This window comes from Centruroides sculpturatus, unplaced genomic scaffold (genome assembly GCF_000671375.1).
Source record: "Centruroides sculpturatus isolate CEXI.00-Female unplaced genomic scaffold, Cexi_2.0 scaffold1757, whole genome shotgun sequence".
Lineage (NCBI taxonomy): Eukaryota > Metazoa > Arthropoda > Arachnida > Scorpiones > Buthidae > Centruroides > Centruroides sculpturatus.
This window is the reverse complement of record NW_019387152.1, coordinates 6,930-26,943: the sequence shown is the minus strand read 5'-3', so window position 1 is coordinate 26,943 and position 20,014 is coordinate 6,930. Positions and strand designations below refer to the sequence as shown.

Genomic DNA, 20,014 nt, shown 5'->3' with positions numbered 1-20,014 from the left:
AATTTGAACATAAAATTCGAATATTGGTTCGATTATAGAACGATTGTAAATGTTCCAGAAACGTTAAAAATAGTTCGTTTGACTAAACGTAAAAATTCTCTAATTAGTCTGGAAACGGGGGACCTAATTCTTGCATTCTGCGAAAACGGGTAAGATTAGCTATAATGTAATTATCCTAATCTTCACTATCGTTACTTTTTTCCCAGCGAAGCAGGTCCTTGCAGCTAGATTCTAGATTACTTAGAAAAACAGTCTTTTATATATATATAAAAAACTATATTACATACAAATAAAAACTTAGCGAAGGGTCCTTGCAGCTAGTAATAAATATATATACTATTATAAATCTTTAAAAACTCTTTATTCTTTCTCATATTTCTTATTTGAGTGAATTTTTTTTAGTAGATTGCTGTCATTGCTTAAAATGTCATGAATTTTTCACAAGAATTTGTTAAATTATTTTTCACACATAATATGGCTTTTAAAGTCTCAACACTTAATTGTAATTTATCAGATGTCCACACTTTATTTACGATAGAAAAAAACGTGTTAAGTTGTAGCATTAGTTCCTGGTAAGAACAGCACACAATTTTTATATTCTGCACTGTATTCTGTGGCATGTAACATGCAATGAACAAAATGTTTGCTTGTTTGGACAGACTGTGAACATGTGCTGCAGCTGCATATCTCAAACCATTTTCTGTTGGTCTTTGCCACGAACGAACACAAAGGGTTTTGTTGGCACAGCATTCTTTATTTCCATTGCTCATGCACACCTTGGTACTGATATGTGTGATACAAAATGATCTTTATGAATCTTAAACATAAGATATAAGTTTATGATACATAATTGACAAAAACTTAATCTTTCCAAAACTCAGGACTTTTTAAAACACTGTGGGATGTGGGACAAATTGTTAAAAATTGGGACTGTTTCGCCAAAAGTGGGACTTCTGGCCACCTTACCTTAACATTGTTTTGAAGATTGTCATTAGTCTTAAACCTAGCAAGGCTCCTAGCCACGTTTTCAGTTCGGGAAAGAGGTGGAAGTCGCTTGGTGCTAAATTGGGGCTATATGCTGGGTGTTTAAAAAGTTCCAAGCTGAATGGAAGTCTGAAAGGTGGAAGTCTTCACTACTTTTAATGTGTGAAGACTTCCACCACTTTCCTGAACTGAAAACTGGCTAGGAGGGCAGTGGTTCGAGACTAATGACGATCATGAAAACAACGTTAAGGCTCATCTGAAGTCACTGGCATCAACATTCTATGAAGAGGGGATTGCAAAACTCATCCACAGATATGAAAAATGCCTCAGTCTTCATGGTGGTTATGTCAAAAAGTAACCATGTTTATACGTAACTTTTGGTAATAAATTAATTTTGTTATTTACACTTGTCTTTGTTTTATGGACCATCAGAGGTTGAAAAAAAACAGCCCTTGTATATCTGATTTATAATTATTTCAAATTTATTACTTTTTGCTGTTTCATATTGTAATTTTCAAGTTTTCTAGAGTCAAAGACTATACTTTGGGGCATACTGATTTATTGATAAGTTACATGATTGATGAAAAATCAATGTAAATAATTTTTACAAACCTTATACTTTCATATTATTTGTAAGAAGTGCAAAAATTGTTTCTATATATAATTTTTTAATTAATAATGTGTTTTTTAATATACAATAATTTGAAATACAGTAATACCTCAACTTATGCTACCCCGACTTGCGCGATTTTCAAATCTCGTGGATTTGTCTTTTGTTTGAGCAGCACGCAGCTCTTGATTACTCACTCCTCCTCCACACTATTGTTCAGCTTACATGTTCGGATGTGTCGCGCAGAATTGACGCATAGGTACAATTTATTTTGTGTTACAGTAGAGCGTCATTTATCCGAAGGTCGGTTATCTGAAACGTCGGTTATCCGAAGGAATTCCAGTCGACAAATTTAAATTTTCGCCAGTGCTGTGGCGCTGTAATCTTTGGCTATGTCTTGGGCTACTCAAATATTTTACGTTTTTGATACTAAATTAACTTCTGAAGTGTAATTTTTTATTGTTTTTATATTTTTCAATATATTTATTTTGTTTGTACAAAATAAAAAAATAATTTTTAACGATACAATAGTCTTCGTTAGGCTTAACATCGACGAAAATTCAACGCAAAGCGACACGCAACGGAGAAAAATTTCAACACGGGATAAATTAATATATTTTTTTGTACATAATTGGTTATCCGAAAAATAAGTTATCCGAACAACCCCAGTTTCCAATTGATTTGGATAAACGACGCTCTACTGTATTTATTTTTGTGTTTGTTATATCTATGGAGACTTGAGAGACTGTATATGGTGATTTCTTGTAACCGTGAATTAATCAAAAGACAAGATAAGATTAACGAGAACATTTATTAGCTTACATACATCCAACTTGGATTTTACACAAATTGCGAAATTATACCCCAACTTACGCGAATTCGACTTACACGGTTATCGCTCAGTCCTACCTATTGCATAAGTTCGGGGTATCACTGTATACATAAATACAGTATGTAATAGTCTAAATTATAGCTTTAGCTGTATTTTGAATTAAACTGTGATAGTCAAAATAATAATGTAAATAATACTAATGTGAGATTTTGAACACCCCCTTAATTAATTGAAAATTTATATCAAATTAATAATTTTTAGAAATAATATTTCTGATTTTGATAGAAAAAGTTTAATTTCAAGAATGAAGGAAACTGGTAAAACTTACTTCCTTTTCAACAGAAGTTCTACATCGTTTTGTTTTTCCTTTATCTTCCAAATTTTGGGTCACACAACTAACAGTCACCCCTCTGTGAATCCCCACTCATCCTGCTCACGTGGGAAATTGCGATGTTACCATTGGACAAAAATCTCGAAAAAGGGGATTCTTTGGTATTGTTCAGCGAGTACGCCAAAAATTCTACGAGAAGAAAGACGTATCCCATGGGCAATGCCCAAGACTCATAAAATTCTAATTTACCGATTCCTAAAGTAAAGGACTATTTATCAAAGTGCCTCCATCAAGTTAAGAAGAAAATAGAAGAAAAGCCTGACGAGAACTAGAAAAATTAAAAGAACTTTTCATCGATACGAAATAAGTGACAACAGAAGAATTCAAAAAGTTAATGAGGTAGTATGAAATTTGAACAGAAGTGTATTCTCTCTCTCTGTGAATTTAGTAGTTTATTTCCCTTGTAAACTCCATTTTTTTCCTACTTGATTTATTAAATATTCATTGTTATTTTTAAAACATGGCCTCGTTCTTGACTGAATCAAAAAGAATCTTTTTCATAAACTAAATGCAGTTCCTATTTTAAACAAGTACAAGTATTCACATGATAGCGTGCGTAATTGACTATCTGGTGTCAACATCCTGACATGGACTTTACAGTCTATATCCTTATTTACTTTAAAGCCCTCCTTGAAAATTTAGAGATTGAATCTTGCGATTTTGTGCTGATTAAGCGGTACTCCAGTTTGTACCCCTGGCTTATCTCACAATAATAATAATTCAAAATTTTATACTCTGTGATTTCTATACATTTTAATTAAATAAATAATTCTGTAATTAATTAATTAATAACTAGTATAATTAAAGGAAACTTTTCTATGTAATTTTTTGTAAAAAAATTTAGATGACCTATGAAATATTTATGGGAGCTTTTTACAAAAATTATATTTATTCAACTATTTATTGAATAGATATATATCACTTATTCGTTTAATATATATAATAATTTAATATATATTTGTAATCATAAGCAAATGTATCTATTAAGTTAGAATTTGATTCTCAATTGTCTTAAATTATGTGATATGTAGAAATTAATTTTGAATACACAAATTTATGTTTTTGAAAGATTTCTCTCAATTTCTAAAGATTTCTTTCCATTCTAATATTAAATATAAGTGCTGATGTTTAATTTTAGAAATTTGTACTTAATGTGAGGTTCCAGATGAGGTTCAAAATCAAATTAATTATACGCTATAAGAGGAAAGGGGAAGTTACTGTTAAATTGGAACAAAGGTTGTCTGTTATGAGAGAGAGAGAGAACTGTAGTTGTCAAAATAAATGCAATGCAGTGATAAATGACGTAGATTATAGTGTCAACCCAGAGAGATGGAACTTTGACAGAACAGTCATATACAAGTGGTCTAAGTTAGAAAATTGGAAAAGAAGGGAAAGGTTGATGGTCAAAGGACATCATGTTCTATTGTTGAAATTCTAAAATATCAGAGAAAAGATAATAATGGAGTAAGATATGAGTGCAGATTTCATAGTTTCATCAACAATCTCTCGGTCAGAGTCGATGAGTGGTATCAAGTAAACTCTCTGAAGTGGACCTTTTTTTGCAACCCAAACAGATCTCAGTTTTCACCTGGAGACAGGTGAGCGACCAATTGGGAAGTGAGATGAAGGATGCAAGGCCAATCAAAAAGGCAGATGGAGAGAGAGAAAACTATAAAACCCCAAAATCCAAGGTAAAAGTGCAGTTTTTGCCAATTGTGTCCTGTACTAAATCTGTGCCACTCGGAAGACTGACATTGCAATCAATTTGGATAACATCTGGATAGCATCGGAGCCATCACAAACAACTACCTGAAGCTCCCACACTTCCAGTTGGACTCTACAATGCTACTGCCCTGGGGCCATCGTCTGCCGTCCACCTGGTGATCACTATCTGCAGTCAAGTGACACTTTAAATTACTGGTCCACATCTAGCCACACAACCTCAAAGTCAAACTGTTCATTTATTAATATTGTGTAAGTTACTTTTGAATCACAATAAAATGGTTTTGTATAAGGACATGTGTCATCTCTACCTCCAATTCCACTACCCACATGCAAACACACTGTAGACCATTACTGATGCAGGATTAACTGATCTCCCCCTGAAAGTTGGCAAACTCACAGTGGTGTCAGAGAAGGGAATTTTAAGTTCCCTATCTCCACCAACATTGGCAAACTCACATTAATTTTAGTATCATAACTGTAAGAAATTAATGATATCAAGATCTATGGCTAATTTTTTGAACAAAAAATTTAAATAATAATAAAAATATACAATAAATGTTTTTGAGAAAGCTAGAAATTCCTAGAGTCAACAAAATTGAAGTATTGTATATTCTTTCTAATGAAATATATTTTGATTAGTGAATAATTTAGAATATAAGGTTTGAATGTTAAAAAAATTTAGAAAAAGTTTGAAAATTAAAAAGAAAATTTCAAATAAAATTTCAAATACAGAAGTTTTACTTAAATTATTTACAATATAAATGTCATTTTCTTTTTAATAAAAAAATTTGTGAACTGCAGAGGAGGTAAGGTTCAGTTGCACCTCTCTGTATGGACAACAGGTTGTTAAACCTGCTCACTGTCAGGATGGCTTACTTTACGATAATGGTCCCTAGAGTTGGGACTCTCAAATGTCAGTCGAGTGGAGGGAGAGTATTTGGGGTCGACGATAAGGTGAAGGCCGTATACGAGTAAAGGAGTCTACCATTTTAACAAGTATAACAAGGATTTATTAAAATAATCAAAATCAACAAAACTACTACACAAATCTCGACATTAAACCGTCTAACAGCTTGAGAGAGAGTTTACACGCTTTTTCATACTTCTTTGTAGGTTTCCTTGAGGATTAAGTTCATGTAGGCACAGAAGTATCCCATAAAAGGTGTCTTTGATCCAAATGAGCACAAATATAAAAGTTTGTGACTCTGGCGACGAATGGATATCGATGTTGGAGGACCGAAATAGTGATGGGTTCGTAGATTCGACTCAATGTCGTCGGTCCTGTTTTCGATAAGAGACTCCCCCGAGAGGGGGTAAGAATGGTCTTTTATAGCTTTTTGTGGGGAATTTCCATCACTTGATCGGATGGTCTATGAGCTAAAGGTTATAGGTGTTCCAGGGACCTAAACAAGTGATGAATTTTGGATGCTAACTATTAACTTTTGTGCAAGTTGAGCTGCAAGTTATGTGAGAACAATAGAATGTTGATGGTTATGACAGGAAGGTTTACACATTCCCAGCTAAGATCGTTTTTTCTTCCAATTCATTACATAAACATAAGGGATAAGATAATTAAAATTTTAGTTAATAAAATTCCGGATCTCACAAATTATAAATTTTTGTTCACTTTATTTGGTGAATGTCATTTTTGTAGAGAAGAATTTCGTATAGGTATTTCACTTTAGGTTGGCCAGTCAGTGGAAATGTTATGTAATTTCTTATCCAATTTTAATTTGGATTACTAGAAACTTGATTTATTGGAGTTCACATTACTGAAAGTGTCTTTATTATATTACATTATAAATCAATGAATATAATATGAATATTATTGACACAAAATATTATTACTACACATTTTCTTTCATACTTTTTCTATAATGGAGGAGGAGATATTGTGAAAATTGATGTATTATGATGATAGGAATTTTCAAGTTATATTTACCAATAATGTAAGATTGAAAAGTTTTGCAAGAATACAATTCTGATGCAACTGTTATTATAACAACATATTTGCTGTATGTTATTAGTTTGCATTTATGTTGATATTTGAATTATATTTTAGAAATTTTGTATTAATAGATACATAATTGAAAATATTTGGTTTAAATTTATATGCTCTTAAAAGATTACTTAAATAGGACTAAATGAAACTGAAATTAAATAGATAAAATTAATCATAACACAATGACATAAACTTTTAAAATAGGAAACCAAAAATATCTTATTTAAAAAAAATCTATTTGTTTAAAATATAGCAAATAGTTGCTTACTAGGGACACTATGAGTTTTGTCATATTGTTATAGAATTGAGATGGCATGTTGCCTTAGTTCCCTTTCTCCATTAACCCTTGTAACTTTCATGCAATTCTATCTTTCACTCAATTTAACCCAAGCACTGACATGTTTGAATGTGTAAAAAAGGTATGAGTGTATGTATGGGATGTGTGTGTGAAAGTGAGAGAATGTATATGTGTGTGTGATCACAAAAAAAAACACTTTTGACCACACAAGGAGGCAATCTTTACAATTGTCAGTTACAGAGAGTCAATCCTTGCATTTGCTGGAAAGAAAGAGGTGATTTTTGTACCTACTGAGCATGGAAGAAGTGATCCTTGTACTGGCTGCCAAAGGGAGATAATCTTTAAACTTGCTAACACATAGAGATGATCCTTACACTTGCCTTCACTTGACAGAGAAGTAATCCTTACATTCACTCAGTATCACTTGCTTTGTTTTTGTGTTTTATTTATTTATAATTTTTTTGGTGTTCATTTTCCATTAGACATGCACAATGTTGTTTTTTTTTTATTTTTTGCTCCCTAAATTTTGTTAGGCACACTCAATCATGTCGGCAAGTGTGGACATTGTCACTTTGACACCACTATATCTTGAAAATGAAGTCATGGACCCTCACTTTTTATTACAGTTTTGATTCCTCATTGCAGTTAATGGAAAATGGCAAGGTTTTATCAAAATTAACCAATCAAATTTTGAGAACAAACTCAATTCTATAAGCCGCACAGAAAAGGCTTTGCTAATGCTCCATCTCAAAATAGTTTTGAAGATTAGCTTGATCTGTTATAAAAATGATTGAACTGAAATTGAAGTTATTACTCTGAAAAAGGTTTTTCATATGATAGTAGACTTATAAAAAGGAGATTGTTCAATATTTTTAATAATTTATGAATTAAGAAAATTCTTAACTTTGCAGCTTAAGATTATTAATATTGCTAATTTACAATTTATAGGTAAGCTAGTTTTTTAAATGGTACATTAACACAACCACTCATTTATTCATTAATTAATAAGAAAGGATTTTTCAAACAGATATAAAATATCATCATTATTTATTCTGTAATAAAGTAAATATTTTAAAAGTAGAAATGAAAATAAATATTAAAGTATATATTTTTTGCTTCCAAAATTGCTTTTCATCTAGTTTAAATTTAAATTTACATTTTATAACTTGAATTTTTTAGTTCAAAAATATAAACCATTGATTTAAAACTGATTCAGTTTTCATGAATTTTAATGTTTCTTATTTTTCAGTGAAATGAATATTTCTAAATGGTTAAATGCTCACTATGATCCCTTGGCTACTTTATATACATTTTCATCATGCATGTGTCTTGTTGATCTTCAAGGAGATGGAGATTATAAATTGATAATTGCTGATCTTGGAACAGGCTCATATAATATGAAGCTTAAAGTATATAAAGGTTATCCGTAAATATTTTATTTCTTTGAAAGCACTTCATCACATTATATTTTAATTTAAATATTTTTACTTATTAAAAGAAATTTTAATTTTTTAATATTTCTTCATTTTTCTGTTAATATCATGCAGGAACAAATTTATTATCAGAACATACTATTATCGATATTCCAACAGGAGTTGTTGCATTTCATATGAATACAGGTGACACAAAAGCTCCAGGTATGTTTTGATTATTTTTCTTAAATCTAGTGATGTACTTGTTGTTTTTGAAGTGAAATATTCTTAATAAACAATATAGTAACATATATCATAAAAGTTTTATTGATTGTAAATCTTGATACATTAAAAATTTTGATATTATAAGATATACAGGTCCCTTGTAAGAATCCCTTGTATAACACGGCATTCTTATACATGGTTTCACTTTAACAGAGCTTGTTACACACTGTTCTTACAACATGGTTTGAGAATTGGAGTCATCCCTACACAAAACATCACAGTTTTTAAGTGCAAACACTCATTTTTTTTTTTAATTCAAGCAAGCATGTGTGTTGTCTTATATATGCCTATGGATTTTAGAATATTGAAATTTTCAGTGCTGTTTTGTGCCTTTCACTCAATTTTCTATAATGAGAACTGATTGTACAATTTTTCTTCTTCATCCTAGCTTCTTATTCTAGCTTTCCTATAAACCAGATGTCACTCTCATTGGTGATAGTGTTATAAATGAACCAAAAAGATGGTTGACATGTTATGTTTTTTATATTAAATTAAAAGTTACTACGTAAAAAAATTAAATTATTAAAATCTCTTAGGCAAACTCAAGTAAATGAAAAAATCAGATTTTATGAAAAAGTAGAGAAAAATGAAGATGTTGATAATTCAAGTTAAGGTCTACAGAAAAGTTCAGAAGTTTATGACATTTTGCCAAAAAGAAAACAGCACCAGTGGCCAAGTGAATAAAAACCACTGAACACTGGTAGTTGATTGTGGGTTTGTGCCTTGCCAATGGGTTGACCATATGGAGTTTTCTTCACATTTGTAATACCTAAATAGGAACTAGTTTCCCTTAGAAAGTTCTCCAAGGCATTTCCCCTTCAGCAGATTATCTGTAAGTCACATTGTCATATACAAGTAAAACCAAATCCAAAAGAAAACATCTCATTTAACAGTGTTTAGCAGTGAATAAAAAATTAATATTAATATGCAATACTTTTGATTGTAATTGTTTATTAGTTAGCAATTGCTTTAATAAACATATTTCTCTTAATTATGTAAAAGAATAATATACTTTTGCTGACTTTTGGAACCTAACCTTATGTTTTGTACTAGTCTATTGTTTGTATAGCCCAGATTCTCATAACAGCACTTTTTCAGAATCTAATTAGTTAACACTAATTAGATTCTGAAATTAATTATATTTATTTTTTTTACAAAACATCTTATTTTTACATGTAGATTGCTAAAATGAACTAATAACTCATCATTAAAAAAATATTTGTTTATGGATTATATACAGATTTATTTTATTTTAAATTCCAATGAGATCTAACTTATAAATGCAAGTTTCAATAGAAATATTTAAAGGTCACTTCATAAAATAAAGGCACTTAGTTTTACACAAAAAATATTAACATTAATTTAAATATTCTGCTTTTATCTTTCAGGTAAAATTTATTTATTTGTTATAAGCAAAATGTATCAATAATTTACTTTTTGTTTATTTTGATGATAATATAAAAGTTTTGTAATTAAATTATAAAAATTTCTTACAAATCAAAATTGAAAAACATTATACTCTTGCTATACAATTGTTTCAATATGTACTATAATCAAATCACTTTGTGTTAGATTCTGCATAATGAAATAAGTTTACCATATACTAAATATTCTCTTTACAATGATCAGTGATTGTTGAGCTGCAATTTGAAAAAACTGTAGACCTATAAATTTCCACTGTCATCTGTCTATCTGTTCATCTGTCTGTCCTTCGTTAATCTGACTTTCTACATTTAACAGTATTAGAAACAGAAAGTCAGATTAAGGAAGGACAGACACTGTTAGATACAGGAAAGTCAAGACCAGATTTAGAAAGTTTAGGGGTAGAAGGCCCCACTTAAGTATATATGAACTTCTAATGCAAACTGGAAGTTATTTCAATTCAAAACTTTCCCCTGAAAGCAGTTAGATAGATGACTAGCATGACTCCATTGCTAACAGAAAAGTATGATGTACTGTACAATACAGGGACAAGATACTAATTTGAGATGGAGAGCATTGTGCTCAGCATTGTGACAATGTCACAATAAATAATTGCTTGTTACCAATTAGATTACATGGGTGATAGATGGGGCTGTTTTTAACCAAAATGCACTGTACCAACAAATAGTATAAAAAGTATTGATACCTGGTACTATATATTGGTAGTTGCTCATTAAAAACATTTGTGTGTGTTCAGTTACCATATATGTATACCAGTAGTAACTTTTTTTTAAAAGAAAAGCACTGGTGATATGTAAGCTAATCAGCAATGCAAACAATTTGTTAATCTGCATTTATTATTTTAAATATTTTGGCATAAAAAGCAAAAATTAAAAAATAATTTCATTACTATTTTTTTATTTTTTTAACTTAAGCTCTCTCTATTTGCTTAGTACTCTATATTAATGTAATACTTCCACTGCAAAAACATCTTTTAGAGAGAGAAACAGCTGTGTTATGTGATGAACACTTCAAACTTCTGAAGTCTCAGAATGAATTATCAAAAACATTGTATTACTGAGTTTACATCTTTATATTTTCATAATATAGTGGTGTCTCTGGAACAGATTAATATCATAAAGTACAGATGAACTGTACTTTATTATATTAATTTGTCATAGACTTATTATTTTACAATATTTATGTATAATTTTTCACTAAATACATTCTTATGATAAAACTAAAAAATACTGTTCAACTCTTTACTAACACCGGAAGTATACTACACTTACAATCAAAAATCAAACCTGTTACTGGAGTGTATCCTATAAAAGATCGTCCCACAAACGTTTTCGAACTTTATGAAGGTCTTCTTCCGGTGGAAATGGAATACTTGAGAAAAATAGAACAGGAGATTTCAAATCAAAAAGTTTGCTTAATTCCGCTCTAATGGACATGCACTGTTGTGCATGGGTGTCAATTATTATGGATACTTGTCTAGGAAGAGTTGCCAGGTTGGTGATAGGTTAACTTCTGGTGGCATTAAGAACAAAACTTCAACTAACCAGCAAATGGATGAAAAGAAACAATATTGTTCTCACCAGAGCTGATAAATCGAAATCCTTAGTCATTATGAAAAGGGGCACCTACCAAATAGGACTAAGAGACTACATCAATGTCACACAGTGTGATAAAGAAAATGGAGACTTTGTGGATAAGCTGCGGAATAGAATGAAATGCTTTGCAAACTCAAAATTAGCGAAACATCTGGCCTTACAAGACATAATAGTTGACTCTCCCGACACTCCTAAGATCTCTGCATATGCTAAAACTCATAAACCAGGCTAGCAACTCTGTCCAATAGTTGACAAAGCAAGAGCACCTACAAGGAAACTAGAAAAGGCCATCCATCGCCTCCTTTCACCAAGCTTAGAGGATTATCCTTACACCATTGAAAACCCAGAAAACCTCATATGCCTGCTGAAAGATCTCCCAGAGTCTCCAAAGCTCATCACAGTCCTAGATTTCAAATCACTATACCCCTCAGTAAAGCTCCCAGCTGCCTTTTGCTCCCTCAAGGATTTCTTATTGGATTATACTCATGATCAAGCACAGCACCACCATATACTCGAAATGGTCCATCTTATTTGTTATAACTCAATCTTTACCTTTGAAGGCAAGGTTTATAAGCAAAAAAGAGACATCCCCAAAGAAGCCAAAAGAGCAAAAAAGAGCCCAGTGTCAGGAGACCTCTGCGAGTTAGTCATCTGGCAAATGGAAAATAAAATCATCCCTAGGTTTCTGCTCTATAGAAGATACATAGACGATATACAGTGAAAACTGCTTAGGCGACCACCTGCATTTGACGACCACCTGTCAAAACAGGCAAAAATTTCTGTCACCAAATAGTTTATCCATAGGGTCTTGGTATAAGTTACCTGTATTAAACAACCACCTGTATAACATAACCGCAGGCATCGATTTTTGATCTGAAACAACATACAACAACTGTAATAAATGACCACTTCTGCAAATATATCTGGTCTAAACTATTGTTCAACAATGTTCTCCCTCCTAACATAATTAATTAGACTAAACTCTCGTTCAAACTTACCTCAGGCACTTCTCCCACCCTTGAAATTAGGTGCAGGTGTTAATGAATTAGTCTAGCAACAAAGAAAATTCATTTCAGTTTGTTCGAAATTGTCCAAAACACGAAAGAAATGCAAAGTGCTGTCATTAGAAGATCGTGTTAAAGTTATCACAACAGCAATTAGCGGTGAAGTTTAACTGTGGGAAAACGAAATTTATTTTACCGTAGACCAACAGTATTTTTCTTGGGGGTGTAAAATATTGTACGCAATACAATTAATCAGCTGATCTCATCGTTTGATAAAATTTATTTTTATTTATTTATTTATTTATTTGAAGCTCATATACAGTACATGTGTGATAAATAGTTTCTGTATTTCTGTATTAATAGTTTCTGTATTACCTTATTTCCATGATATTTTTAGAAAAATAATATCCAAATAATTTTCACATGCAAAATATTCAAAAAACAATAAATGCATTAATGTAAAAATCAGTTTTACAGGCAACCTTCCTTTTTTGATTCCGCAATAACAATTGCGGAATGTAATGAAATTGTATAATGAGAAAAAATAATAAAATTGTTTTATTATTAATTAATAATTTTTCTTATTGTACTTAAGAAAATATTAAATATTAAAAAATACAGTGTTTTTAGTTAAAATAAGATTACACTAACGAATATCAAAACCAAAGTGATGTAGAGATACGACACGCTTGTAATACACGTAACTGAGGAGCAAACAAAAACAACCAAGTTGAATTAATTAAGTCGGAAAAAAAGAAAGTGTGCATTATAATTGAGAAAATGTGACTATTGTATTAATTTTTAAAATATTGGTATTAAATGTTTTATAAAATCATGATGACTCCTGTAAATCAAGTTATCCAATAAGAATAAAATACAATACCAATATAGCCCTATCGTTGAAAAAATTCGCTTATTTTTGCTCATCTCGAGTTTTGCTTAGTAGAAATGGCTAAAAAGTGTGCAAAATACGTACAGAAATATGGTATTACAGCACCACCTGTATTGGACAACCACCTGACCACTTTTTGAAGGAACCATGGGTAGTCACCATAGACAGGTTTTACTGGACTCATCGAATGGAAAAAGACGCCTGACATAGCAGCCTTTATACAAGCTATCAACAACAACCCCTACGGCCTTGTTATAAATATAGAGCAATCAAGCAGCATGGAAGCCCATTTCCTCAACATAGCCATCAAAGTGGAAGCCTCGACCATCCAAACGTCAGTCTACCGAAAACCTACTGCAACACCAATATACATACCTAGGGGATCGTGTGACCTGTTCTCATATAAAATATCTGCATTCAAAACCTTAGTAAAAAGAGCAATCTCCCACTCCTCTACAAAGCAAGCTCTGAACACAGAATTGGCTTATCTTAAAAAAGTTGCAGCAGAGCATGGTTACCCTTTATTAATACAATGTATAACCAGGCAACATTGTCAAAGGGGCACATCCACAGCACAGACAAAGGATACCAACAACCAGAATGAACAAACAAGGCTCCCTGTCACTTTCAACCCATATGTTAAAGAAATATATGGAGAAATATCCAAGAAACAACAAATACAAATAATCTATAGAAGAGGCCCCACCATAGCAGACATCCTAAAAAATGGGAAAGAACTCCCAGATCTCAACAGAATGTATGGCGTATATTCTATCCCTCTAGTGGATAACAGATGGCAAAAAGAACTCATCTATATTGGTTCTACTAAGCGCTCGTTAAAGACCAGATTAAGGAAACATCAAGCTGATTTACAACACAGAAGGCTCACTATGGCCCTAAGTATTTATGCAACAGATCAGGACATTGAGGCAGAACTCGACAAAGCTAAAATCATCGCAACCATGCTCCATGCTGAGCATATAAAATGGTTAGAAGCTATGGATATTTATAAAATGAGCCATAAAAATACATGCATCAATCAAAAAGAAGAATTCAACCTATCACCAGCCTGGCAATTCCTCCTAGACAAGTATCCGTAATAATTGACACCTGTGCACAACGGCACATGTCCGTTGGAGCGTAATTTGGTGAACTTTTCGATTTGAAATCTCCTGTTCTATTTTTCTCAAGTATTCCATTTCCACCTGAAGAAGAACTTCATAAAGTTTGAAAACGTTTGTGGGACAATCTTTTATAGGATACACTCTGGTAACAGGTTCGATTTTTGATTGTAAGTGTAAAACTAAAAAATAATAATAATTTGAAAATTTTAAATAAGCAATTTTCTTAAATATTGTAATTGCTGATATTATGAAATGTGATATGAATTTTTTATTTCTTTATAGCAATTGCAGTAGCATCTGGAGCAAATATATATGTATATAAAAATATGAGACCTTTTTATAAGTTTACGTTACCTACATTGGAAGTGAGCCAAGCTGAACTGGATGTATGGAATCAAGCTAAAGATGTAATTATCTCATATTTTTATCTATCATTTGTTGTGTGCTTATGAATTAATATTTTGTTTTCAATTAAATTGAGAGTATGGTATTAAATCAACGGTATTAAATTAAGAGTATGGCTTGTGTGTAATTCATACATTTCATTTGATGATATATTTAATATTTTTGATGAATATATTTAATAAAATAATTAATTATACAATGCAATTGAATAAATTTTGGTAATTATTTTTATCAGCATAAATGCATAGTAAATATTTAGAATAATTCTATAAAAATTTTTCTTAAATGTAAATATAAATTAAGTTGAATATACTGAAATAATAATATTTTTTAGGATAAACTTGATCTTACTAACTTGAAAGAAGTTCTAGAAAGTATCAGGTTTGTAATGTTATTTAATTATTTAACTTAAAAATAATTTTGGTATTTATTTATTTAACAAAAATTCTTAATAATAATGCTTACAATAAAAAACGTTGAGTCAAAACATTGGTATACAGTATTTAAATTTATATTGTTATATAGTAGAACCTTGATTATTAGACTGATGCTACCTTGGATAACCAGAAACTGAAATAAAATGGATAGCTACAGCCATTTTGGATTAAAAATTATGAATTTAAAAGATTTATATGATATCACTTTTAAGCCTCTTTTTATACCTTAATCATTTAATCATAACAACAATATGTAAGAAGAACAATTTTTTACCTTATTTATTATGCAGTTAATACATCCAATAGTTTTAAGAATAAAAATGTGTTATCATAGTTAGATTTTAAAAAGAATGATTTGTCTCACTTTCTACTTAAATGATAAAACAAATCAAAACAGAAACAAATCATTTTGGAATACATGTTAACATTTTAAACTTTCTTTTACAAATTGTAGTGTAAGAAATGTAGTGTATTCACTTATGGATTTTCCTTGGTTAATTGGGATCAAATAATCAGGGATATACTATCAATATTACAAGTTAAGCCTGTTCTAGAATGATATTAAGTATTTTGTATATTTTTTGAAGAGAGATTTATTTCTAGATAACAATTTTATGTGTTAAAGATGAAAATCGTTTGCTAGAGTTTGGTTTTTTAATATATTATTTTGTGCTTATCCAGTTATGTTGACGTTAATAGAGATGAAACAATTTTCAATTATACAAATTTTTGACATAAGAATTATGATTTTTGATAAATTACAAAGGTGATGTAAAAACAATAATCAAAATTTTTTAAAATCAGAAATAATTATTTATGCATTTGATTAATGCAAATGATATATGAATAATGATGTTTATTTGGATAAGACTAAAGTATTTACAACCCCAACATAGATACCTGTTCATTTCAACTGAGCATGCCTCCTATAAAGCACATCACATAAAGAATGACTTAGATATTTAGAACAATTAGAAATTTACAAAGTCACGAGAAAAAAATTTGGTTATCAACTTTAGAGATGTATACTTCTTTCCCCTGCATGGAAGTTGATCTTTGAAGTTTAATCTTACAACCCTCTCTTTCTTCTCCCTCTCTCTCTCTCTCTCACATCATCCCTCATCCCTCTTGTAACATGTGGATGGCAATCACCTATTTCTAGTAACTTTTTGGCTTGAACTGTTTGTTTTAACAGGTTCATTTGAACTGCAAAGGTCAACTAGCCTGACAATACCTGTTAAGTATGGTTGAAAACGTATGATTTTTTGTAATTTCTTCTTGCTGGATATTGGTTATAGGTGCAATGTGTATTTATAATTTTCACAGAAATATTTATGTCATCTATCAGACAGAAAAGACATATTTTAAAAAATAATCAGATAATCTAGATAATAATTATTTTAGTTATTTAAACAGTTAAAATTTTTAACTTTAAAAGGTAATTTTTTTAAAAATAGTTTTGATCTGAAGAAAGAAATCAATGCAAACACAAAAAATGTATATAGATTGATTTATTTCCCAGGAGTAGATTTTCACTTTGTTATACTAAACATTTTTGACCATCTTTTTCATTCACTATCAAGTTTTGATGATCATTTATAGGAGGAAACAGATGTTCCTACTTGATTTGTAAAATTTTATTTTGAATATTTTGTTTTCTTATAATGAATGTAATAATATCTTGATAACAAGGGCAAAAACAGTTGAAGATATATAATATTTTATAATTTGATATAAATAAATGTGTTTGGTGGTCAACAATATGAATGAACAAAATGATGTCTTATTTTTTAAATCAGATCATTAAGAAATCATTCTTATTCTTTTGTCATCAATTCACTATATTCAATCTTTTGTTTGTGTATATTGAATACACTTTTGTTTCTAAACAAATGTGATTGCAATTACACTATTAAATGGTTGTTGAATAATATATATGAAGAGAAATTTTAACATATTTGTCATATTTTATAAATATGAAAGAAATTGATTAGATAAATATGAATGGAATAGTTTAAAATCCAAACAAAAATGTTTAAATATTTATTGTTTTATTAAATATAAAATATAAATGATGAAAACAAAAAAATTTAAAATATTTTATATTGCAGAACAGAAATTGGAGAATCAAACTTAACTGCAAGATCACAAAGGTAAAATTTAATTTTAAAAATAAAATTGTATCACATAGTACAATAATAATTAGTTAATTAAGAATTTTACTAATTCTATTTAAATTTTCAGATTTTTAATGTTAGATCAGGATGAAATGGAAGAATTTGCTCATCTTCATAAGCAGTTTCCATTGAAAAGACAGGTAAATAATATATTTATAATTTTTTAATTTATATTTGTTGAATATAAATAAGTTTGATAAAATATGATTAATATCATAATATAATAGATTTAAATTACAGACAGTTGTGACTTGTCTAAATACTATGAAAAAATCAATGGCTGAAGAAAATGCTGTTAGTTGTTTAGTTCTGGGAACAGAAAATAAAAATATTTATATTCTTGAGCCTGATGCCTTCACCATATTAGCAGCAGTAAGTTTTTCATATTCAATTAATTTTTAATAAATTAGTGTAATTTATAAAATATTTTACAAAATATTTTTACTTTTATAAAACAATTTATTTAATAACAGATATTTATTGATACATATGCTTTTAATTATAGTATAGGTTTTTTCATTGATTTTCCAGACACAAAGATTCAACACCTTATTCATATAGAATTATGAGATGGTACTTAATATTTCCATGATAGCAGACTTATTCACTGTATGATCATAGATTGCATCATATATATAGTGCATTCATGTGTATTAGTTATATTGCGTATATCAATGAGCCCTGTATTATGTGTGATTTTTAATTCATTTTACTTAAATTTAATCCAACTATGACTTCTGAAAAATATGCAATTGTCAGTGGTGTCAAATATAGCAAGCTTGCATTTAATATATGCTTAAGTTTGAGCAGTCTGTAGTGCTTTATAGACATGGAAGGGTGGAAAAATTGTGCCACAAACACATATTCTAACATCCATACATAATACATATGGGGAAAAAAACCCCAAATCTTTTGTATATCTCGACATTTCAAGGTGTCCTGAGTCCAAAAATGTAAAAATTTGGGGGGGTCATTTTTTGACTGATTGCTACACTTTTCCTCTGTTATATATAAAACCTGTGAAAGTAAAAATTATCAAATACACATTTATATATTGACTATGACATTATTTAAGTATTTTATCTTTGGAATAAAAAAGTTTCTATGTTCTATCTTTATTAGAACTCTATTTATTGAAGTTTTTATTCTGAGATCACGTGATGACATCAGAATTCCCAGGCTTATTTTGTTAACAAGTCCGCCCCTGGTCGATATCAGATGGTAAATCAGAGTTGGTAGATTTTTAAATGACTTTACAGCCCTGTTTAGAATTATTCAATTATATTTAATTACTTCAACTAATAAATATTGTATCTTATATTTATTAAAGATTTCCCGAAAAACATAAATAATTAAATGATAATATTCATATTTTATATCTTCAAAAAATTATTAATTTAAATATATTTTAAAATTAAAATTTCAGATGACTGTTCCTAGTATTCCAGTATTTTTGAATGTGAGTGGTCTTTTTGATGTAGAATATCGTATTATAATTGCATGTCGAAATGGCTCTCTTTACACTCTTAAAAGGTATTTAGATTTTTTAAAGTACATGTCAGAAATATATATCATATTTCATTAACTATATCAATTTTTGTAGAGGTTATAAAACAGGAAGATTATGTGCAGAATTGAGTTCCCAAGCTATTGGCTTACAAAAAGTAAATAACAATATTGTTGTTGGGTGTATGAATGATTATATTTATTGTTATACAACAAAGGTAAGATTAAAATGTAACTGATATAAAGGTTAATACATGTAATGGCTAGGACAGTAATAAACATTAAAAATATTCACAAATTAGAAGAAACTAAAAAATTGTCTTCCTATCTAGTCTTTGTCAACACCTCAGGAACACAACAGTTTTTACAGGTGGAGTTGACTTTTTATTTGAGGCTATTCATCTGCTTGAAATGCAAAAATATTTTAAAAATTCTGTTTAACGTTTTTGCATATCAAGGCAGATAAGTAGCCTCAAATAAAGTCAACTCCACCTGTAAAAACTGTTTGTAACTAGAACTAGAAGGAAGATTAGAAGGAAGACAATTTTTTAGTTTCTTCTAATTTGTGAATATTTTTAATGATATAAAGGTTATTGTAATAATAAAACTTATTATGAAATAAAACTTAAACTTAACATTATTAGTAGTGAAAAGTTAACTTTTAGAAATATTAATAATAGAATGTAGCCAACATTTTCAAAGAAATTTTCTTCTTAAATACTGCTTAATTAATCTGTTGGTTTGATATAGTAAATTATAAAATTTTAGGAATTATTATGTAATATGATAATAATTATTATAAATCATGGAGGTAAAATAGGAATGAAATAACTAACTAAAAGAATAAATAAAATAATAATAATTATTATTATTTTATATTTTATTTTAATAT

General features: G+C 29.7%; 1 protein-coding gene across 1 annotated transcript in view; it reads left to right on the top strand.

The window, feature by feature from the left end:
* LOC111616206 (Bardet-Biedl syndrome 1 protein-like) overlaps positions 1–20,014 on the top strand; it is a gene marked incomplete at its 3' end in the record, with an annotated part of 36,508 nt that overhangs the window by 9,607 nt on the left and 6,887 nt on the right. Inside the window, exons 2-10 of the mRNA XM_023357635.1 lie at positions 8,092–8,261; positions 8,390–8,479; positions 14,880–15,004; positions 15,337–15,383; positions 17,551–17,592; positions 17,684–17,756; positions 17,857–17,988; positions 19,043–19,149; positions 19,220–19,340. Coding sequence (XP_023213403.1) covers positions 8,092–8,261; positions 8,390–8,479; positions 14,880–15,004; positions 15,337–15,383; positions 17,551–17,592; positions 17,684–17,756; positions 17,857–17,988; positions 19,043–19,149; positions 19,220–19,340 — 907 coding nt within the window. The remainder of the gene's footprint in view (positions 1–8,091; positions 8,262–8,389; positions 8,480–14,879; positions 15,005–15,336; positions 15,384–17,550; positions 17,593–17,683; positions 17,757–17,856; positions 17,989–19,042; positions 19,150–19,219; positions 19,341–20,014) is intronic.